The 25,522-nt window shown below is 35.5% G+C and overlaps 1 protein-coding gene across 2 annotated transcripts in view; it reads right to left on the reverse strand.

The window, feature by feature from the left end:
* Nucleotides 1-25,232, reverse strand: part of LOC100313714 (purinergic P2X-like receptor) — a 36,940-nt gene extending 11,708 nt beyond the window's left edge. The window contains exons 1-11 of one of the 2 annotated variants that reach the window (NM_001168169.1): nt 25,060-25,210; nt 21,662-21,845; nt 20,857-20,928; nt 18,709-18,784; nt 17,506-17,611; nt 11,472-11,558; nt 9,837-10,002; nt 8,784-8,914; nt 7,464-7,623; nt 6,346-6,462; nt 5,627-5,902 (exon numbers count right to left, since the gene is read on the reverse strand). In NM_001168169.1, coding sequence (NP_001161641.1) covers nt 5,885-5,902; nt 6,346-6,462; nt 7,464-7,623; nt 8,784-8,914; nt 9,837-10,002; nt 11,472-11,558; nt 17,506-17,611; nt 18,709-18,784; nt 20,857-20,928; nt 21,662-21,845; nt 25,060-25,196 — 1,254 coding nt within the window. In that variant the 5' untranslated portion in view covers nt 25,197-25,210 and the 3' untranslated portion in view covers nt 5,627-5,884. Of the gene's footprint in view, nt 1-5,626; nt 5,903-6,345; nt 6,463-7,463; nt 7,624-8,783; nt 8,915-9,836; nt 10,003-11,471; nt 11,559-17,505; nt 17,612-18,708; nt 18,785-20,856; nt 20,929-21,661; nt 21,846-25,059 lie in introns of those variants that run through there. The other variant, XM_085490843.1, reaches the window with a different exon arrangement.
* Between the last annotated feature and the right edge of the window lie 290 nt (nt 25,233-25,522).

Genomic DNA, 25,522 nt, shown 5'->3' on the forward strand with positions numbered 1-25,522 from the left:
ACCTCCTGGGTTCATACACCAATTGGTTAGACTACCTTTGACTCCTGGGTTTATACACCCATTGGTTAGACCACCTTTACCTCCTGGGTTCATACACCAATTGGTTAGACCACATTTGACTTCTGGGTGCATTCACCAATTGGTTAGACCACCTGTGACTCCTGGGTTCATACACCAATTGGTTAAACCACCTTTGTCTCCTGGGCTCATACACAAATTGGTTAAACCACCTGTGACTACTGGATTCAAACACCATTTAGTTAGACTACCTATGTCTCCTGGGTTCATACACCAATTGGTTAGACTACCTTTGACTCCTGGGTTCATACACCCATTGGTTAGACCACCTTTACCTCCTGGGTCCATACACCAATTGGTTAGACTACCTTTGACTCCTGGGTTTATACACCCATTGGTTAGACCACCTTTACCTCCTGGGTTCATACACCAATTGGTTAGACCACATTTGACTTCTGGGTGCATTCACCAATTGGTTAGACCACCTGTGACTCCTGGGTTCATACACCAATGTTTTAGACCACCTTTACCTCCCGGGTTCATACACCAATTGGTTAGACCACCTTTGCCTCCTGGGTGTATACACCAATTGGTTAGACCACATTTGACTTCTGGGTACATTCACCAATTGGTTAGACTACCTTTGTCTCCTGGGCTCATACACAAATTGGTTAAACCACCTGTGATTCCTGGGTTCAAACACCATTTAGTTAGACTACCTATGTCTCCTGGGTTCATACACCAATTGGTTAGACTACCTTTGACTCCTGGGTTCATACACCCATTGGTTAGACTACCTTTGACTCCTGGGTTCATACACCAATTGGTTAGACCACCTTTGCCTCCTGGGTGTATACACCAATTGGTTAGACCACATTTGACTTCTGGGTACATTCACCAATTGGTTAGACTACCTTTGTCTCCTGGGCTCATACACAAATTGGTTAAACCACCTGTGATTCCTGGGTTCAAACACCATTTAGTTAGACTACCTATGTCTCCTGGGTTCATACACCAATTGGTTAGACTACCTTTACCTCCTGGGTTCATACACCAATTGGTTAGACTACCTTTGACTCCTGGGTTCATACACCCATTGGTTAGACCACCTTTACCTCATGGGTTCATACACCAATTGGTTAGACTACCTTTGACTCCTGGGTTCATACACCCATTGGTTAGACCACCTTTACCTCCTGGGTTCATACACCAATTGGTTAGACCACATTTGACTCCTGGGTTCATACACCAATGTTTTAGACCACCTTTACCTCCCGGGTTCATACACCAATTGGTTAGACCACCTTTGCCTCCAGGGTTCATACACCAATTGGTTAATCCACCCGTGACTCCTGGGTTCATACACAAATTGGTTAAACCACCTTTGACTCCTGCGTTCATACACCAATTGGTTAGACCATATTTGACTCCTGGGTTCATACACCAATTTGTTAGACCACCTGTGACTCATGTGTTCATACACCAATTGGTTATATTACCTGTGACTTCTGGATTCATACACCAATTGGTTACACCACCTTTGACTCCTGGGTTCATACACTAATTGGTTAAACCACCTTTGACTCCTGGGTTCATACACCAATTTGTTAGACCACCTGTGACTCCTGGGTTCATACGCCAATTGGTTAGACCACCTGTGACTTCTGGGTTCATACACCAATTGGTTAGACCACTTTTGACTCCTGCGTTCATACACCAATTGGTTAGACCACCTGTGACTTCTGGGTTCATACACCAATTGGTTAGACCACCTTTGTCTCCTGGGTTAATGCACCGATTGGTGAGACCACCTGTGACGTCTGGGTTTATACACCAATCGGCTAGACCACCTGTGATTCCTTGGTTCATACACCAATTGGTTAGACCACCTGTGACTCCTGGGTTCATACTACAATTGGTTAGACCACCTTTGTCTCCTGGGTTCATACACCAATTGGTTAGACCACCTGTGCCTCCTGGGTTCATATACCAATTGGTTAGACCACCTGTGACTTCTGGGTTCATTCACCAATTGGTTAGACTACCTTTGTCTCCTGGGCTCATACACAAATTGGTTAAACCACCTGTGACTACTGGATTCAAACACCATTTAGTTAGACTACCTATGTCTCCTGGGTTCATACACCAATTGGTTAGACTACCTTTGACTCCTGGGTTCATACACCCATTGGTTAGACCACCTTTACCTCCTGGGTTCATACACCAATTGGTTAGACTACCTTTGACTCCTGGGTTTATACACCCATTGGTTAGACCACCTTTACCTCCTGGGTTCATACACCAATTGGTTAGACCACATTTGACTTCTGGGTGCATTCACCAATTGGTTAGACCACCTGTGACTCCTGGGTTCATACACCAATTGGTTAAACCACCTTTGTCTCCTGGGCTCATACACAAATTGGTTAAACCACCTGTGACTACTGGATTCAAACACCATTTAGTTAGACTACCTATGTCTCCTGGGTTCATACACCAATTGGTTAGACTACCTTTGACTCCTGGGTTCATACACCCATTGGTTAGACCACCTTTACCTCCTGGGTTCATACACCAATTGGTTAGACTACCTTTGACTCCTGGGTTTATACACCCATTGGTTAGACCACCTTTACCTCCTGGGTTCATACACCAATTGGTTAGACCACATTTGACTTCTGGGTGCATTCACCAATTGGTTAGACCACCTGTGACTCCTGGGTTCATACACCAATGTTTTAGACCACCTTTACCTCCCGGGTTCATACACCAATTGGTTAGACCACCTTTGCCTCCAGGGTTCATACACCAATTGGTTAAACCACCTTTGCCTCCTGGGTGTATACACCAATTGGTAAGACCACATTTGACTTCTGGGTACATTCACCAATTGGTTAGACTACCTTTGTCTCCTGGGCTCATACACAAATTGGTTAAACCACCTGTGATTCCTGGGTTCAAACACCATTTAGTTAGACTACCTATGTCTCCTGGGTTCATACACCAATTGGTTAGACTACCTTTGACTCCTGGGTTCATACACCCATTGGTTAGACCACCTTTACCTCATGGGTTCATACACCAATTGGTTAGACTACCTTTGACTCCTGGGTTCATACACCCATTGGTTAGACCACCTTTACCTCCAGGGTTCATACACCAATTGGTTAGACCACATTTGACTCCTGGGTTCATACACCAATGTTTTAGACCACCTTTACCTCCCGGGTTCATACACCAATTGGTTAGACCACCTTTGCCTCCAGGGTTCATACACCAATTGGTTAATCCACCCGTGACTCCTGGGTTCATACACAAATTGGTTAAACCACCTTTGACTCCTGCGTTCATACACCAATTGGTTAGACCATATTTGACTCCTGGGTTCATACACCAATTTGTAAGACCACCTGTGACTCATGTGTTCATACACCAATTGGTTATATTGCCTGTGACTTCTGGATTCATACACCAATTGGTTACACCACCTTTGACTCCTGGGTTCATACACTAATTGGTTAAACCACCTTTGACTCCTGGGTTCATACACCAATTGGTTAGACCACCTTTGACTCCTGGGTTCATACACCAATTTGTTAGACCACCTGTGACTCCTGTGTTCATACACCAATTGGTTATATTACCTGTGACTTGTGGATTCATACACCAATTGGTTACAGCACCTTTGACTCATGGGTTCAAACACCAATCTGTTAGACCACTTTTGCCTCCTGGGTTCATACACCAATTTGTTAGACCACCTGTGACTTCTGGGTTCATACACCAATTGGTTAGACCACTTTTGACTCCTGGGTTCATACACCAATTGGTTAGACCACCTGTGACTTCTGGGTTCATACACCAATTGGTTAGACCACCTTTGTCTCCTGGGTTAATACACCAATTGGTTAGACCACCTGTGACGTCTGGGTTCATACACCAATTGGTTAGACCACTTTTGATTCCTGGGTTCATACACCAATCGGTTAGACCACCTGTGATTCCTTGGTTCATACACCAATTGGTTAGACCACCTGTGACTCCTGGGTTCATACACCAATTGGTTAGACCACCTTTGACTCCTGGGTTCATACACCAATTGGTTAAACCACCTATGACTTCTGGGTTCATACACCAATTGGTTAGACCACCTTTGCCTCCTGGGTTCATACACCAATTGGTTATATTACCTGTGACTTCTGGATTCATACACCAATTGGTTACAGCACCTTTGACTCATGGGTTCAAACACCAATCCGTTAGACCACTTTTGCCTCCTGGGTTCATACACCAATCGGCTAGACCACCTGTGATTCCTTGGTTCATACACCAATTGGTTAGACCACCTGTGACTCCTGGGTTCATACTACAATTGGTTAAACCACCTTTGTCTCCTGGGTTCATACACCAATTGGTTAGACCACATGTGCCTCCTGGGTTCATACACCAATTGGTTAGACCACCTTTGACTCCTGGGTTCATACACCAATTGGTTAAACCACCTGTGACTTCTGGGTTCATACACCAATTGGTTAGACCACCTTTGCCTCCTGGGTTCATACACCAATTGGTTAGACAACAATTGACTTCTGGGTACATTCACCAATTGGTTAGACTACCTTTGTCTCCTGGGTTCATACACCAAACAGTTGCATAAAGAATATTTTAATGCCATTAATGATGTAATGCATGACGCTAAGTGTTCAGTCAGATAATAAGTAGTCACAGTGAACTTTGTAATGATCCACACTCTAGATGAACTGATGAGCTTGTGTATATGATATCCTCATATTATTCATAAATAAAATAACACAAGGAAATAAGAAAACAATTGCTATAGACAAAATGACTGCAGTGAACATCAATGACTTAAACAGAATTGAGATTTGAATACAGACAATATAGTGAAGTGAAAATATTATCCATGACACAGTTATGTGCTTATCCCTACATGTCTATATGAATAGTAACTGAATAGAGACATGTAGGCCACATATAGCATGTTACATAATAGTACCTGAAAACACACAGCAATTATATAGCGGAAGAAAGGGTAGTAGCATCCTCTACCATATTCTGTAAAAAGACAAAGATATCTAATCCTTGCATCACAGACTAGCAACACATACCAATTTAGTGGTACATAAAACCGGTACAATATGTGAGCTAATACTTTTATAAGCATCTTGTGAAGATTTGAATCATTTTGACTAAACTAAGTGGCCTTTAATATTGAAGCACATGCCACTGTGAATTAAGGAGCCACAGACAATTAGGACAAGCGTTGGCCATGAGTGATAAATCAACATTGAGTAATCATCCTGAATATAATGTGAAAAATACAGTGAAGTTAGGGAGTACTGTTTCTAGCAGATATTATCTTGCACCAGTGATAACAGGTTCTTATAGCCTCAGACTCCAATCTCAGATTGATTAAAGGGCAGTGGTCATTGTGCAGCACATCTTTGAATTTCATGTGGATAGAGAATGTATTTTACATGGATTGTATACAACACTATGAGTCCCACATCGAACAGGACACGGCACGGTGACCACCATCCTTTAAATAACAAGTACACTAGATGAGTAAATAAAGGCTAACAATTTGTTTTTATGCTAATATTTAATCCAGCAATTCGTAAATATTCGACAACAAAATATACAGTTAAAAAACATTGTTAAGCTTGCGATAAGATTTGTTTGTTATTTTCGCAAACAGAAGATTAATTTAATCTGCAGCAGGAAAATAAGTCTAATTTCATACTTTAAATATCCGATATACTACATAAAAGCCTATTATATGTAATATCTATAGTATAAGTGAGGTAAAGTCACAAAGACACCACCCCCCCCTTCATCAGACCCATCATTCTTTGTCTAGATTCTGAAACAAAGTAAATTGAAAACAAAAATATAATGGTCTGGTGAAAGGACATCATGTATATTTAAGAAATTAAAGATAAGAGTGAGTAACCGCAGAACACAGTGGACATTTTGAAACGCTTAAACTGTGATTGTGTTTGATGACCCCTATACAAGACCATAAACTGATGCTTGCTGAACAGTTTAACGACAATAAATTAAAAAAAAAAATTCTCAATAATGTTTATAAACAATATTTGCTGCATTTCATCCTAGGCTTAGTACAGGTAATTCACAAAACCAGCTTGTTTCAATCTCTGACATCCATAACTACACATACTGGTACATAAAATGCTGACATTCACTGTATCAGTAGTGATATTTTATGTATTACCATGCACGTGATCAAATCATAGACAATATTCATTTAATTAGTCTTGAAAACATACAATGTATAGTACATACCCTGTAATTCTCTGAAGGCACATCTTCCAAATCATCCACATACAAGTATTTATTTTCTTTGTAATATTCTCTTTTCTTTAGAACATAAAGTACTACAATATCACAGAGTACAGTGGCCTGTAATAAATGGTCACAGAGAGATGAGATCACTGAGTTGTTAACTCATAACTACACTCCTCATATTCAAGATTATCAAATAAATACATAGGGTTACAGACTGCAGACTAAGATGTAAAGTCATTCACTTATCAAATGTGTAGAGACTTGTACATCCTCTATATGTTTCCCCATAGAGTAATGTCACTTAAATCAATACCACCTAAGTATCTTAAAATGAGTCACTAAAATCATTACCACCTAAGTATCTTATAATGAGTCAATAAAGTCAAAACCACCTAAGTATCTTATAATGCATTAGTCACTAAAATCATTACCACCTAAGTATCTTATAATGAGTCAATAAAGTCAAAACCACCTAAGTATCTTATAATGAGTGACTAAAATCAAAACCACCTAAGTATCTTATAATGCATTAGTCACCAAAATCATTACCACCTAAGTATCTTATAATGAGTCACTAAAGTCAAAACCACCTAAGTATCTTATAATGAGTCACTAAAATCAAAACCACCGAAGTATCTTATAATGCATTAGTCACCAAAATCATTACCACCTAAGTATCTTATAATGAGTCACTAAAGTCAAAACCACCTAAGTATCTTATAATGAGTCACTAAAATCAAAACCACCTAAGTATCTTATAATGCATTAGTCACCAAAATCATTACCACCTAAGTATCTTATAATGAGTCACTAAAGTCAAAACCACCTAAGTATCTTATAATGAGTCACTAAAATCAAAACCACCGAAGTATCTTATAATGCATTAGTCACCAAAATCATTACAGGGTATTATGGGTATTCTGGGTATTAAATATTGGAATTTTAAGCTGTTTTATTAGACAAGATACCAGAATAAACAATCCTTATATTTGTGAATAAGTTTTATTGACAAGTTTTCTTATGGTGGACTAATTACCAGTATCCCAGTACAGTCCATGTGTTAACACAGCTTGGTTAAGTGATATTCATTTGATAGAATTTATACACATACTCACCAAGCCCAATAGAGCTAAACCAGAGCCAATGTTGAGGAAGAGCGGAATGACGCTGAATTTACCGGCCTGTCCAGTCACTATCACTTCATATAATATACCATAGGCCTTTGTCAATGTTCTATACTCGTCAGTTGCATTTATCTTATATTTGTATGCAAATCTATTGTAAAATAAAAAGTGAATAAGAATCATGCAAAATATATTTATGAGTACATCATATTCTCAGTTGAGTCAAAGCATGTATACAAGGCAGAATTTGATACGTTGAAAACAATTTTCAAATAACAAGCCGCTCTCTGATTGGTTTGAGTGTTAGGGTTGGGTAGCCAATCAGGTACTATCTTGTAAGCTTCATATTAACTCTATATTCTTCATATCTTACACAAGGAACTAACATTTAATCTAGAGGATCCAGAAAAAACCTTTGTGAGCTGAAGACACAACATAATATATTTTACTGGAAATGTCTTAAATTAAATAATAACTGTAACTAGCTAAAAGATATTGAACAGATATTGAATGCAAATAAAATAATTGAGTAAGTTAATGCAATCATTTAGTTAGTGTCCCCATGTGATTAAGGTTACTACATGTAATTGCCAAATTACACCCTAATGAATGACCCATAACACAATACTGAATTAGGAGTTGATACTTTGTGTGGATCACCCTATTGATTGTAGAATCAACTCTAAATCAAACAAATATCACACCGTGGAAGTTCATTATTGTCATTATGATATGCCTTGTGTATGTGATATTCTATCATTACATCACATGTCTTGATTTTTGCCCTAAACATAAATGCAGCCTGATGCACAGTGTGAATGCCATGGCCTTGGAACATGAATACAGGTTTGCTCTACACTGGAACACGAAGATGACACACAAATATGGACAATAGTACATATTGTAGGCCTAAAAACTGTTGGTTGAGTTTCCCCCCTTTATTTTACCACTGCACAGTCATATATTTAATGTTTACCCCCCTCTCACAACAGTTAAAACCGAAACAAGGTTGTTCTACTAGACTTATTGCTAGGGACACAACCACTCATGTCTTTACCTCAATGTTGGCCATAGCATGCCTGAATTAATCAGAAGCTACTTTTAACAATTAAATAAATTTAAAATGCAAAGAAATAAAAAAAAACTTTTGATCTAAACGATTATTTATCCATATGTGTAACAAATTTCAATTGAATATATGACATGACAGAGATATCGATGAAACAAACATAGAATGGACACATGCCAATCAATGCATTCTATTTCCTGCTAGGTACAACATCTGCATTTCTCAGTTACTCGTATACTTACCTAAAATTGAATCCCTGGGCAATTTTTGCTTCTGGGTTATCAAGACGACGAAAGCTATAATGTGGTTTACATTCTTCAGCAGCATGATCTAGATTACAATCCCAGTTTATAAAAATTCCCATCACACCACCCTGCAATGATAACAACGACACAGATATACAGAGTCATTTCACAAGATTTAATTTAAACTTGATTACAAAATTACTGCCAGGAAGGTAATGTATATGTACTATAATTGGTCTATTATAAGTTATATGTTGCATTACTACTTTGTAAATATCATGAAAGAACAATCGAGCTAAACAGTAAATGTTTTAACGATCTAAAGCATAACATGCATCAAAATGATGTCGTTTTAGCTAAAAATATGTTATATTAAAAGTACATAATATCCTGCCATCACTTTCGCTCTTATTTTATTTTCAGAGTACTGGAGGGTTTTGTTCCTTTAACAAACATATCTACAATGTAACTGACCTTCAAGGGTAATCAAAGCTTCGTAACTCAGTGTCTATTGTTTAAAAATCTAGTTTAATTTTGAGGAGCGCTTAAATTCATATATGGCAGATGATTCCTCATTGCTCTCCCATAATATTAACAGTTTATGGTGTATATATTGTCAATGGATGGTACTTCTCAGATTTGGAAAGTGGGAATGCAACTTGGCAGTACAAAGAATTACCAAAATAAGTTTTAACAAGACAAATTATCAGTGGATGTAATGTATTTAACTTAGGCTGGAAAAAATTCCCTGTCCATCATACCCACTTGTATTTTTTTTTTTTTGGGTCAAAAAGTCACTTGATTGTTGGTGGCACTGCAAAAATGATTCTCACAAACTACTAGACCTCAAGTGGAGAGTTGACGTTCCAACCAAATTAATAATTACAATTGTCTGCTTTAATATTTGCAATTTTTTTTTCAAATTTTCTGCATTTTGTACAGTGTTTAAAGAATGTTTAAGATGAGTATACATGTTGAATTTTCTTATGTATACATATTTTTTTGTCTGGCATCAACAGCACTGTGTAGATGATATCAACTCATAATTACCTCAAACCCCATTGTTCCAAAATCCACTTCTTCACCAGCTGACACTTTGGCTTCTTTGACAATATCTCCAAGTCGAAAAATTGGACAAAACTGAAGATCTGCATCTTTTGAGTCATATCTACAATCTCTTAAAAAACTTGCATTACTACTATCTAAAATATTTCTCCTGAAATAGATGAAAAATAATCATTATAATCACATTGCACATCAATTTTAATTTCAAAGATGTTAACAAAAACATCATATGAATATTTCTTCATTTCTTTTTAACCAAAATTATATTGAAATTTTATTTTCACATTTTATATTAGTTATTGAGAAAACATTATTTGCTGTAAACTGAATGAAATTTGTATTTCTAAGAATGCAATAAACTCTTATCAGAAAACTGAAGCCCTCTGGTGGTAAAATTGGAAAAAAATGATACCGCCCTCTAGTGTTGAAATTAGACATAGACCACTTTCCCAGAAGTCAAAGATTCATCAATTTGCATGCACTCACATACCGTTTTGTGGTGTAACATAAACATGTGCATGTGATATTGTGCTGATGGATGTACCAATCGACATCACAAAAATAAAATTCCCTTTTATCGACTATCGGCAAACTGACTTGTTTGGAATTTCTGCCATGACATAGCAGGAGTATTTTTGCACCACAGTCTTGTTTTTTTCCTTAAAAGTGGTCTATTGGTGGCAGCTATCAAGCACTACATTTGTATTCCATGAAATGAACATATTAACTAAATGTCAAATTGCTTCTTTCTTTTTAATGATGAAATACTAAATACTGATTAATTTTAATTTGAAATAAGTGTAGTTTTGGTTTGAACAGTAAGCACTGAACATTTCTTCATGGCATATCTTAGATACCAAACAGAAAGACAAAAGTTTTTAGTAATATCAATATTCCAAAAGAATTAAAAAGTGATTTTTAGATATTTAAATAAATTATGAGTTCAAGAAAAAAAAATATAAATAATAAGCCAAGCTTCTGAACATTTAAACAAAATATTTCAAATTAGAAATATAAATGACTGACATTTTACTCTAGTATTATATGTATTGTATTTTATTACTAACAAATTATTGCTATAAGATTTATTATATTTTATTATCAGAAAACACTGGAAATGTTTTAATCACTTTTTAAAATTCATGTCAGAAGGTTAATAAGAACCTTGCATGCAACCTACAGTTTGTGAGTGTTGTAAACAGTAAAATACAATTAATGAAATACTATATTTTGTGAAATATATAATATGATTATGCAAATGATAAAATCTGAGGTTTTCCCCTAAGTGAGATTAAATTATAACCAAATAAACTGACAACAAAAAATAAAATAAAAAAGTACAGAACAAATTTTAAAATGATATTTTGAGCTTATTTGATTTAAAACTTGATAAAGAATATTGTAGAATAAAAGTGTTTGTTCAATGATTTAATGAAACATTCAATGAAAACATTCAATGATTTAATGAAAACATTCAATGATTTAATGAAAACATTGAGTACATACAAGCTTCAAATTACCTGCACACACACGTATTAGCATTACCTTATTAAACAAATAATGCTGAATATTTCCTAAAACAAAGTTTGTATTTCACAATATCAATATTGCAATACTCACTTTTGAAAATCAAACTTTGGGAATGATACTGAATTTTTAATTAGTACTGTAAAGTTGGCAGCTTCATAAAGTACAGGTTTGTCCTTCCTGGAAGAGAACAGTAATGGTGATTTCCGGTACTTATCATAAATGTCATATGTGTTACCATAGCAACTAGACAAGACTTTCATAAACTGTTTTGTTTTGCCAATTTCTATCATAGATTATATGCAAAGAGAAAACTCCGGCATTAACATACAGTGCTACAGAAAAGAAATTTAATATCGCAGAAAAGGATCAGAAATATATATGTTGGCCCTGTTGTAGATTTGCAAGTACAATTAATTTAGCTGTACTATTCAACTCCTACCTCATGTCATTTTTACTAAGTGTATATTTTTTTTTTGTCAGATTTTATTTAGTGGTCATGTGATTCAAGTATCATGTGATCAGCCAATAATGGTACATGCAGAGCAAATTATTGTCACTGACAAAGTCTTCGCTTTTATTAGGATGAATTTACTTTTGAGGACACAACATTATGTCTCATCTTTGTAACTATACTTGAACAAATTAATTCAGTCAAGCGTGTATCCAAGAAATGGATATGGACAAATAGAAAACCCCCAACAAAGATGCCTATTGGACACTTTGACTCAAATCACAAAACTTCATGAGTAATGTTCACATCAGGTTTGAATTAAATGGATCTGCATATACTTGAGAAAAGTGGATGACATGTTCCAATTTTGCAATATGATTTTTTGTTTGTTTACAAATGGCCACTAAAACCACTATATGCCTTTGTGTATATATGTATAGCAAACAAATCAGTGAAAGTGCATCTGAGAAACAGGTAAAACACCTCAGTCAGGCATTCTGAATCAAAATTAGGATTCATTACTGGAAATACTGAAGAATAGGAGAAATAAATGCAGAATAATTTGGGCAAGAAAGTCTGGTGGTGAAAAGGTTAAAGTACTCCTTATTGTAATATAAATATCATTAATATAACAGTGTATATAGGACATATCATACTCATGATGCTAACCTATGCAAAGGGACATCAGTCTCTGATAATCACTGTAATGATAAATTAATATAACAGTGTATATAGGACATATCATACTCATGATGCTAACCTATGTAAAGGGACATCAGTCTCTGATAATGTCGTGGCCTGTGGTAGGGCAGAGATGAAACAAACCAAAGTTTGCAGGAACAATCGATAGACTTTACTTTATTCAAAACATGGCTTCACCAACCGACAGGTACAATGCGCATGTGTGAACTACAAGCGCGGGAAATATGCTAATAAGACCAATATACTACATTCCTCTACCCTTAGCTAAAAATTACATTTTGTTTCACAAAACTAATTTTTATAACACCATACAGAAGTAAATGCTTAACGCTAAATTTTAACAAGACTGTATGTATAACAAGCACATACAAAACAAGTACATCAACATTTGTTTAAATGCAACTACTTTTAGTATCTGTCAATACAAAATCTTTAAATCTTTCTGGTATTTTTATCTCTCTTCTTGGTCTACTCACTGCAATACTATCTTTCTCAACGTTACCCCTTTCACCACTGGGTGTAACATGTACAGAAACAGGATTAGAGTTTTCTACAGTATTGTTTTCAATAACAGGTTTATGACTAGTAGAAATAGCACTTGTACTAGTAATATCACTCGGTGAAACTTTAAGATCTTCCAATGATATTACAGGATTTGAACTATTAGTATTTGATAATTCAATTGAAGTTGACTCAAAATGTTTAGAACCAATATGATCAATATGGCGACGAACCCATCGACCATCAGACAATTTCACTGTGTAAGATACAGGACCTGACTTAGATTCTATTTTTCCCTTAACCCAAGGACTACCATAACCATAACTTCGAGTCCAAACTGTATCACCAATGGAAAATTGTCTCTCTTTAACATTTTGATCATGGAAAACTTTCATTTTCCTTTGAGATTCAACAATTTTTTTATTAAACTGTGGGTGTACAGAATCAAGACGAGACCTAAGCTTACGCTTCATTAAAAGTTCAGCGGGTGAAACTTGGGTTCTCGAATGTGGAATGATTCTATAGCGAAATAAAATCTCAGCTAATCTCTCGTCAATTGTACCGTCTTTAACTCTATTAAGACCATCTTTAACAATTTCAATGGCTCTTTCAGCCAAACCATTGGATGAAGGATGGTATGGTGCTACTAAGATTTGTGTAATACCATTTACATTAAGAAAATGTGAAAATTCATCACTAGTAAAATTACTCCCATTATCTGATGCTAAAATTTCAGGAATGCCTAAAGTAGCAAACACTTGTTTCAACTTCAAAATTGTGGCAGCTGAAGTGATGGAGGTCATTCTGTGAGCCTCGATCCACTTAGAATACGCATCAACTATTATTAAAAGATTATATTTTTCATACTCGGCATAATCAATATGAACACGAGTCCAAGGTTTATTAGGAACTTCCCAAGGATGTAATGGAGCTTTTGCTGGAGATTTCTGATTTTGTTGACAAACATCACAACATCTAACTTTATTTTCAATTTCCGCATCCATGGATGGCCACCAAACATAACTACGGGCTAAACCTTTCATACGGTTCATTCCAGGATGTGCTACATGTAGCTCCCTGAGAAGTTCTGTTCTACCTTGCGGTGGAATTACCACACGTGTACCCCAAACAATACATCCATCAACTACAGTAAGCTCATTACGAATTCAGAAAAATGGCCTGTAGCTCTCATCTGGAGGTTTTTCTGGCCAACCACGTAATACAAATTCACGGACATGAGCTAACAAAGGATCACGACTTGTCCAAAACTTTACATCATCAGAAGTAAATGGTGACGAGTCTAACTCGTCCAACATCAAACACATGTGTTCCTCATAATTACACTTTATGTTAGAAATAGGTACTCTACTTAACGAATCAGCATTACCATGGGATTTCCCAGGCTTGTACTCAATAGTATACTCGTATGCTTTTAATATTAAAGACCATCTACCGGTAGTCATTCGGGCAGACAAGGTAGTTGGCATAGCTTTCAGTTCACTGAAAAGACCCAACAATGGTTTATGATCTGTGACAATAGTAAATTTCTTGCCCAGCAAATATTTGTGAAATTTACGTACTCACCAAATAGAATAGCACATGCCTCTTTTTCAATATGAGCATAATTACGTTCAGCATTATTTAAAGTTCTGGATGCAAATGAAATTGGTTTCTCACTACCATCTTTGTATTTGTGAGACAGGACAACACCAAGACCAAATGGAGATGCATCACAACTCAGTAATAAATCTTCCTGAGGGTTAAAATGTACTAACAACTGATGTGACTGAAGAAGTTGTTTTGCTCCTTCAAACGATTTGTCCTGACTTGGACCCCAGTGCCACTTTACATTTTTTTTTAATAACAAATGTAATGGTCCTAACACTGTTGAAAGATTAGGTAAAAACCTATGATAATAATTCAAAAGACCTAAAAAAGCTTTAAGCTGAGTCACAGATTTAGGTTTGTCAATTTTTTGTATTGCGTCAATTTTTCCAGTCAAAGGATGAATACCTTCAGAATCTAGCATGTGACCTAAATACACAATTTTATCTTTCATGAACTCAGATTTAGTTTTCTTGAGTTTCAAACCAGCATTGTCTAAACGACATAACACTTTATCTAAGTTTGCAAGATGCTCAGAATCATTTTTCCCAGTTACAATTATATCATCAAAATACACAACACCAGGTATGTCACGCAGGACACCCTCTATAGTTCTCTGAAAAATTGCTGGAGCTGAACTTACACCAAAAGGTAAGCGGTTATACCTAAATAGGCCCCTGTGTGTAGTTATTGTAAGAAGTGTTTTAGACTCTTCATCCAAAACTAATTGATTGTAAGCATGGGACAGATCAAGTTTTGTGAACTTTTGTCCACCAGCCAGTTGTGCCATCAAATCATCAAAAGGTGGAATAGGATATTGTTCAACAGGTGATGCTTTGTTGACAGTTAACTTCTGATCACCACAAAGCCTCATAGTACCATCAGTTTTGGGTACAGATACAACTGGAGTAGCCCAATCAGAATGTGTGACTGGTTCAATAATGCCTTCACTAAGTAACCTGTCTAATTCAATGTCAATCTTTTGTTTTTGTACAAAGGCTACGGATCTGGGTTTACAGAATTTAGGTTGGACAGTTTTGTCAACATGAATTTTGGCTTCAAAACCACGCAACTTTCCCAGAGAATCATCAAACAAATTTTCATGCTTATTACTACTCGCAAATAATTACATGTGGTAGTATCACTATCATTAGAACTTAAGCTTGAAGTACACACCTTTGTTAAATTAATTGGCACTTGTAAAATCCAATTTCTGCCAACAAGGTTGGGACCCTTTCCCTCAACTACATCAAGAGGTAAATTCTTAACACTCTTATTGTCAAACTGAACAGACACATATTTACGACCTATAATGTTCACACGTTCACCAGTGTAAGTTTTCAGACCAATAGGACTGTCCTGTAACTGTGAATCTTGTAACTTGTGAAACGATGACTGATTCAGCAAGGTAAATGGACATCCAGTATCCACTTCAAAATTAGTGTTCACTCCATCAATCCCTAAATTAACTGTATATCCACCAGACTTGGAATTGCTACACTTCCCAAGTAGTTCATCAGACTGACAGTGACCAAAAACATTGTCATATGGGTATGTTTGGGTATCACTGCTTTCCCCATCTGATTCAGTCATGTGATTGGCAGCCTTAACTCGCTTTAGCTTTTTACATGCGACTTTAATGTGTCCACCTTTTTTACAATAGTGACAAATTTCATTTCGAAATTTGCAAATACTTGGTAGGTGATTTCCTAGACAACGATAACATTGTTCTGCTACTTGCCCTTGATTAGTGCCCACAAACTGTGTTTTCCGACTTGGTGCTGGCTTGCCAGGCTTTCCCTTCCATTTTGACGTCTTGAACGCAATCACACTAACAGGCGGAGTAGAGTCTACAGAGTTCATGTCTTTCAAATTTTGTGTTGTGGTTTCAACTGCAACAGCAATCTTCAGTGCATTTTCCAAAGACAAAGTTGTTTCCATCAGTAATTTACGTTGTGTAGTCTGATCATTAATACCACAAACTAAGCGATCACGTAACATAGTTTCAAGGGTCATACCAAAATTGCAGTGTTCTGAAAGTCTACGTAATTCAGCCATGTATGATTGTACACTTTCACCGGGTTTACGGACACGCGAGTTAAACTTATAACGTTCAACAATTTCACTTGGTTTCGGAGTGTAGTGAGCTTTCACAAGCTTTACTAAATCTGCATAGCTGCTTTTGGTTGGTCCGTCTGGCTGGCACAAATTTTTAATCAACGCGTACGTTTTGGGACCCACGGAAGACAATAACACGGCACGTTTTCGATCATTGTCATCAATAGAATTTGCGTGAAAGAACTGGTCCATCACTTCACAGTAGTCTTCCCAAGACTGTTCCTGTGGGTTAAATTGACTCACCGTTCCTATCAGTGAACTCGCCATTTCAAATACGAGTAATTAACGTACGGACGTGTAAAATAGACGTACAGCGCCAACAGTTCAGTTCTGGATGAGTTTTCTATCGACAAGTTTTACCACTTTACGGAATTGCAGAATGTCAAAAACAGTCGTGCCGGTTCTCCAAATACACAGTTTCATCCTCGTCGCCAAATATGTTGTGGCCTGTGGTAAGGCGGAGATGAAACAAACCAAAGTTTGCAGGAACAATCGATAGACTTTACTTTATTCAAAACATGGCTTCACCAACCGACAGGTACAATGCGCATGTGTGAACTACAAGCGCGGGAAATATGCTAATAAGACCAATATACTACAGATAATCACTATAATGATAAATTAATTGATATTTTACACATACTATGGGGAGAAAATATTATTATGCAATAATATCATGTGACTATATTTAACCAATCATCAACCCTGATTGTTTTGATAACAACTGAAGCAAGATACAGAACCTACCTTGGACCTGGCTTAATGTCTCTTTCCACAGGACACCAAGCAAGTATTTCACAAGTTTTTGTGTTATTATACCCTGGGTTATCTATACATTTACCAGTAGCCACACCTATAATGCAATAGTTAACGTTTACATTAATCTACTAGAAATGTTCAATTCAATGAAGGAGTTAATTTATTTGACTTACGACGACAAATGTTTTCATTGGTCAATGAAAGAATTAAGCGTCCATGTTCGGGTTGTATGTGACATGCCAATCATTTTAATTTTATAGATCATCAGTTATGAAAATACAGTTACTGTCACTGCCATATTGTTTTGAACAGCAACATTGCCATATAAGTTGCTGACTGGTTTAAAATGCACGCCTGGAGATCATTACACGATTATAATAAACCGACTTCAACAAGAGACGTCAATCTAATAGTGGGGTACTGGGCCACATTGAATATAAATAAAAATTTATTATGCAATTGCCTTTCAATTTATTTTATTCAATCATATAAATTTGTATATAATAAATGTCAAAGTTATCCAAACAAAATGTATGTACTGACACAGTGTGAAATGTCAGGACACAGTTAATGGTGTGTCATAACACTCATAAATGAGTGCATTTAGCTGAACAAAACACCCTCATAAAAGTGGTTTGAACAAACCAGTTCTAATCGCGTAACAATTTTGAGAGGTGCATAACAAAACAAGTGAGCAACTTAGCCTGCAATGGTGGTGACAGTGAGCATTTGTAAACCCTGTCATTTTTAATAACATTTAACTGTGTATATAGCATAAACATATCGTACTGTTTCAAGTGTATGGTAAAGTATATTATTTGTTACATGAAATAATTGAGTAACATTGACATTAGCAAATATTCTCAGGAACAAGGTTAAGTCACAGAACATTCTATGTTGCTAAGACGCACCACTGTACAATGTATTTCTATGGGCTCTGTGCGAGCTGCTGTGGAACACCGGTGAAAACGGCTAAAGTCGAGGAAACAGCACAAACTCAACCTAAGCAACCAAATTTATATACGAACATGTATACACTATCATTGACATGTCTACACTACCCCAAAGTACAGTTTTCTGAGAATTTTCGGCCTACGATTTCAACAAGATGGTTGCCAGAGAGAGAAAGTGCCTGGATGTTCGCCCCCAAGAATATGACCTCATTGACATGTATACTGTAGATTTACTGACCATTGCCTGCGACTATAGCTTCTCCCTCGTGACAATCAGCATCCACAGTACAATTTGCACCAAACATTCCTGGGTCCTTTCAAATAATGAAATATATATTGAAACCCTGTTAGTTTGACTGTATAAAAAAAACACATGTACACATCTAATATGTAAATATAAATGAATATATTTTAAAGTCTGACAAAACATGTAATTACACTGCACTCTATGTTATTTCAATTCTCACTACCAGCACACAGCACCAAAGCAGAAATGTCAATCAGGCCTATTTCAATAAAATGCAATGTAAATTTGTGCATTTTTAAATAATTCTGCTTTACCGTACTTGACTGCGTTAGCGCCCAGGGGCCTCAACTCAGAAAATCACGCTTTGTTAGAGGTGGGCGCTTACCCGAGCACCCCCCTCGAAAAAGAGTGCAAATGAAAATTTTGATTCATCATGTGACAGATTACGTCTTTGAGGGTAAATCAAATTACGAAATTAGTTGCGTCGTTATTGATTTTCGCAATGAAGAAACAGAAATGATCGCAAAAAATATGCACATTTTATTACAATATTAATTACGTACCACCAGAATTTACGAAATTAAAAACATTTGAGTCTGTTGGAACACAGTCGAAGTCAAAATTCTCATATTATCTCCACTGACGAAGGTGTTGGATCGTACGTAAACTCTCGATGAAATCACTTTCCGCCATGATGCATTTGCAGATTTGACCTGCAGCAGTGTCCTTTGACCTAATGGGTCAAGTTGGTTATTAACCAATCAGAATGCTGTGTTGTACCGGCGCAATTCTTTGGAAATTCCCGAAGACTTTCCGTTAACGCAATGCGGAAGTGAATGATCGATGTCGAAGTTGGAATTGATTTCAGCGAATAAACGACATGGTTTTTCTAAAAAACTAGTAACTAGCCATTTTAAAGAGGTAAACTGAATATGGCATGAAATATTTACCGCATTTTACTTGTATTAACAAGTCATTGTCGAAGCGTAGTTTACGCACGGTTACCGTGGTCTACGCATTCACAACATGTTCACAGCGGTCGATATCCACGCTGTATCATATAAAAACGATTACCAAGATTCGTTACGCAAGACCAAGTTTTAAATTAGTTGCATTTTGAAGGGGTGGGCGCTTTGCCGAATGTGACCCCAAATATGAAAATTGCGCAAAAGTGGGGAGTCGGCGCTTGCCCGGGCATGGGCGCTAACGCGGTTGAGTACGGTATATACCTAGGTAGGAGTAAGGTTTATTGAAAAATAAAAACTTGTTTTGACAGCAAAACATAACGTTAAACATTCAATAAAATAATGTAAAACAGAATTGTACTTGCACCCCAAATTTACCACATATACCGATATGTACAAAACAATCTAAAACACATATACACAAATTTTTACATTTAGAACAAATACTATGTTTACAACAAAACCAATGTTTTTATTTTACTCCTGGAATCATCGCATATCATTTTTATCAAAATGCATTTTCAAACAAAATTACTTAAATATGCTAAAAATAACTTAAATTTGCCACATTTTAATAACTTTAGTACTATATTGCTTGAATTATCAACCATACTTGAAATAATTTTGACCAATTTTCAATTCAAAATGACCGCCATATTAGGATTTATTGCTAAGGGATAATCATCATAAATTTTGTCATTAACAAGTAACTGTCCATTTATGCAACTTTTTTTTAATTCAATTTGTAAGGTGATTATTGCCAACGGCATCTATATTTGACCTCATAGTCAGTTGTACAGTGAAAGCTAATCTAAGGAAGGTTATGGGAAGCATCAAAATCCATGCAGATTTCTATTTCTACAAATATATCTCTAGCACCACACAATCTTATGCTTGCCGTTGATAGTAGGATGAGTTTGCCATCAATACTATGATGGGCTTTCGTTTGATAATATTTCGTCGCCAGTGGCAGAATGGCCTGCTTAGAGAACACGAGGGCCCTCTAATAACAAAAACATGCCAAGAATATGGATAATAAAGTCTTGAAGTGTTTCACCACAAAATGGCAGTGTTAGGTGGAAGAGACACTTTCAGTGTTCTAATCCCAAGGAGCTCTGGGAAGGAGAATGGGGAAGCATATGACCAGAATTGACCTCTGAACTATTGAACTCACCTCAGGACATTTTCCTTGTGTTTGGTCTACAGTGATAATCATATTAGTCATCACAAAAAAAGAACTGTGCATCTGAAAAATAATCAAATATTATCAATTCTGTTTTAGAACACTAGATTCTGGTAACAATAATATTAACAAAATATCTTGATGAAGTGAAGGCACTCATTTTTAATAGTACATATCATGTACAATTGGTCTATACACCCCAGTATTTGCCATGCCCACATTTCACAATGAACTTTTCATAAAGTTTGACATACTCAAATCCTTGAACAATCCTGTCGTTGGACACCTGTATTTCATATATTATTAAGTTATATATTATTATTATATATGATCAGGATGACAAAAATAACACCCTCTAATATTTTTGGCCTTGATGGAAATCCACTGATATAGAATTCTTAACCGTTTGAGTGCCTGTTAATTTTTACGCCAAAACTACAGCGCAAATATTTTCACATTTTGCAAAATTGTCACTAAATTTCATCATCATTTTGGCCCATCCAAACAGCACCAGTTACGACACTAGTCAGGTTTTAGGAATAAAGAAGCCAAAATAAGTGATATCACCATGGCCATACTGATATTTTATATCAAAAGAATAACAAACTCCCCACAATGCCATATTGGATTAAGAGTTAAAATTGACTCCTGGTTCAAAATGGTGCTGTGGGTTAACCATTACTGTATTAGTAATTAGCGACTAAATGTATCAGTAATATTTAGTAATCATATAAAACAATACAAACTATAGAACAAATAGAACTATGCTTGCATTCATATGCCATAATCTTTTTACCTGTGGTGGTATAACATAATCTGCCACATCCCATAGTCTATCATACGGTGTGGTATCGTCCACCGTCAAGTTAGCTGGATCCACATTGGACAGATTGGTATAAGACACGCCTTTTACTTTGGTGGTTGCCGTACTCACAACATCGTCAAATTCCTGGTAACCTTTCTGATAGACTATAACGTATCTGTGAAGAAAACAAAAACTGTGACTATATATATATATATTTATATTAATGTTAAAAATTTTTTACAATAAACTTACTTTTTCCTGGTTCAAATCCTTTTGAAAACTCAAGCTGTCATAGCAATGCATTCTAATTGTATCTGAGAAAATGTTCCTATCTATATGCATTGCTTGAACTCATTTTTTTTTCTTGTCACATGCCTATAGTTACGTTTATGTTGTGAGTAATAAAGATTTAATTCATATTTCGTTGAAATCATCACTGATATGATGTGTTGCAATCAGGGTCACTGGAAATGTAAGGAGAGCATACATCAAGGGATGTCACGTTTTTCAAAATGTTTTTGTTGTTGTTTTTTTAATTCGGTTAATAATAATGATTTCCATCCTGTGTTTTTCATAAAAAGTTTGAACACGAATTAAAAAGATACAAATTTAAATCTTGTTTTGAACACCAAGAATTGAGAGAGTTTTTACAATTGTAGATCAATCGTTTAAGAAAGCCAGTTTGTATTGACACCAGGCATGAACAGTTGATTTTACAAATACTGTTGAGAAAAGTGACAAAACATTAGGGCAATGTTTTGGTTCTGGTTATCTTCCAAAATAAGACTTGTTATCCAAAACATTGGCCAGCGTGATTGTTCAGATAACTACGGTACTAAATACAGTGGGCGTATTGAAATATTTTTGATAAGAGTTATCTGTTTAAATATACAACAAATATTTGACCCTCAGTGTTAAACTTTAAAAGGCTAAAGTCTTTTCCCCCTCTTGACAAATAAACCTGCATTTTTGTTTTTCAGATTTGATCTGTACAAATGAGAAATTATATTCCTTTCGTTAAAATTTAATAAAAAATTATAGCTACAGATGTAAAAAATTGCAAAAGTTATACTAATTTTATGGATGTGTAGTTTTGATATTCAAATAATTAATTGTTATCAAAATTAATTAAATTGACAGCTTTAGGTGGTATGCTACTCGAAAATAAAAATGATTTCACAATTTTATAATAATAAAGATAGTTATAAAAAAATGAAATAATTCTGTCCATACAGACTAGGAAGCAGTGAATATTTGCTTGCATTTAGGCCTACAATTGATGTGAGTACATATGTGAAAACGTGTATCTGTCGTCAGCGTGTTCATTTCAAAATATTCAAATTCAGCGAGTGAAAATTGAAACCCTGTCACGTAAACATGTCAGATCTATATGAACAAAGTTTTGTTTGAAAGAATATAGTCAAAATAAAATAAAGAAATTGTACATTGTACACAATTGACTGGCACAGTGCATTGTTCGATTTCAAATGCATGGGCATAGAGATTTTACTCATGTAGTGTTTTGCATTTGTTTCTCCCCAATGCTCAGAACAAATGATAATTCAGAGCAGTTTACTTCTTTGCAAAAATTTAACTTCCCAAGCTGCCAATCAAGGAAACTATTAGGTAATTGTTAGTTAATTTCATTTTTTAAATTTTATTTGGCACATATTTTTCCAAAAATTAGATCTAAAAAAAAATAGGCTACATATTGTTGACAAATACCCAAAATAAAAAAAGACAATTTTAAAATATTTATATTTGAATATTTGCCCTATAGAAGTGTGTGTAAACTAAACATTGCATTTATTTTATGCAGGATCATTTAAATATTACTTATCTTGACCACAGAAACACATTTGATATTTGCTAATGCAGACACTTCAGAATAATTGACATTCAGTGTATCTTAGTTTACAAATACATTGTATCTAGAAAAGTATACATTAATTAAAAACTAACAATGTAACACTGCACTTGTTACCAGTATTAAATTATTATTATTATAAACAGTGTATGGTGACAGCTGATGCCCACAATGAAGTACTTCCATTTGCAGTGCTCAGTATTTTCTTTTTGTCATTTAAATATATTAGTCACTGTGAACTCCTGTCTATGTAACAGCATTTCTCACTGGAACCAAATTAGAAAATTATAATACTGTAAAATGACTAATTTTCACTGGGTTCAAATTTTGCTGATTTACCATTTCAGGCATACTCATCGAGTTTAAATTCACAGTTTTATCATTTAGATAATGTGTTCTATGCTAAATTTGACATATTCACTGGGTTTTAATTTAGCGCATTTTCCAGTCAGTGAAATGAGCAAAATTAAAACCCATTGAATAATTAAGCCTTTTACAGTAGTTAATTTGCACTAGCTAGTTTACAATTAGTGGAAATAGCTAAACACTATAAGTTTAAAACAATTATAAACTGAAAATATAACTACTATATCTGTAGAAATATAATTATATTGTAATTATTTTTTCATTAATTTATGTATTTAATAACCATAGCCATGCTGTTCTATGCAAAGGCTTCAGCTGGTTTTAAGGTCATAGTGGATACCACTGACAACATATGTTAATAGGATTTAATAATTAATTATAAACTAAAACACAGTAAGTATGCAGGTACCTTGTAAACATCATAATTACTCATGTTTACTATACCTGCATTCTCCATTTACACATGTATTTGGATAAATATTTCGACATGACTAATTATAGAAACACAGCTACCCTTCAAATATAATTATGATGACTGTTTTGTGTTGGAAACAAATAAGGGGTCAAACATTTGAAATCACGAGGGTGGCTGGATGAGTGTGCCCAATGATTTTTTTAAGAGTGTTTTATTTAGTTTCCCGAATGTGCATTTTTACTGCAACACCTGGCATACATTTTTTACATGATTTAAAAGGATCGACCCCTTGTGTCCGCCATTGATTACAAGAAGGAAATGTCGAGATATTCAGCAGTGGAGGTGGAAACGTGTGGCCAGTTTTCAAATAACTTTTATTACAATGAGTTAATATATAAAAACTTGATCGAAATAGCGCTATGCAAAAATCTATCATAAAATGGCAACAGACTACAACCAGATTACAGTATGAATTAGTCACGGTGGTCACCTGACGTCCGATCAACACCATATTACAACTCGTGTAGGCGTAAACTTTAAAAGGGTACTCTGCTAGCTACTAAACAGACTGGCTAGAGCACGCGATTGTTATATCACCGATACAGGAGATCGACGTTGGCTGTACAGCGAAACACCGGCTGGACTGGTTTGCTGATTGATGCCGATTATTGCAGTAGAAATCACATGATAAAATCTCATCGCGATATCGGTGAAGGCTTCACACAAAACAAACTTACTTACCCGACGATGTAACTTATGATTACTAACTGTATTAACCTGTTAATAATCCCAACTTTCTTGCTCTTAATATGAACTATTTTTGGAGTGTCATACTCCAACGCCGCGTCAATAACAAACCGACACCATTGTGGAGCCATTTTCCATGGTTTCGATATCGATTAAGGCGCAGAATAACCTTTTCAAAGTTCAAAAACGAAAGCAGCTTCAAAATTTGAACTTGCGAGGGCGATCTTCAGGTCTACGAAAACGATCTGATTTTCAATCCAGCGGATAAGCAATCTGAAAAAAATAAGATCCTGGTTGGCTTGATTTTTTAAAATTTTTTTTAAAATTGTTTTTTTATATAATTACTATAATTATTATTTATTTTAATTATTTACTATCATTATTATTTATTTTAATTATTTTTTGACGTTACAATTATTTTGCTGCAAGAATGGTTTTGTTCGTGAAAGCCAACCAG

Source organism: Saccoglossus kowalevskii, chromosome 16, assembly GCF_978046115.1.
Source record: "Saccoglossus kowalevskii chromosome 16, keSacKowa6.1, whole genome shotgun sequence".
NCBI classification, from domain to species: Eukaryota; Metazoa; Hemichordata; class Enteropneusta; family Harrimaniidae; genus Saccoglossus; species Saccoglossus kowalevskii.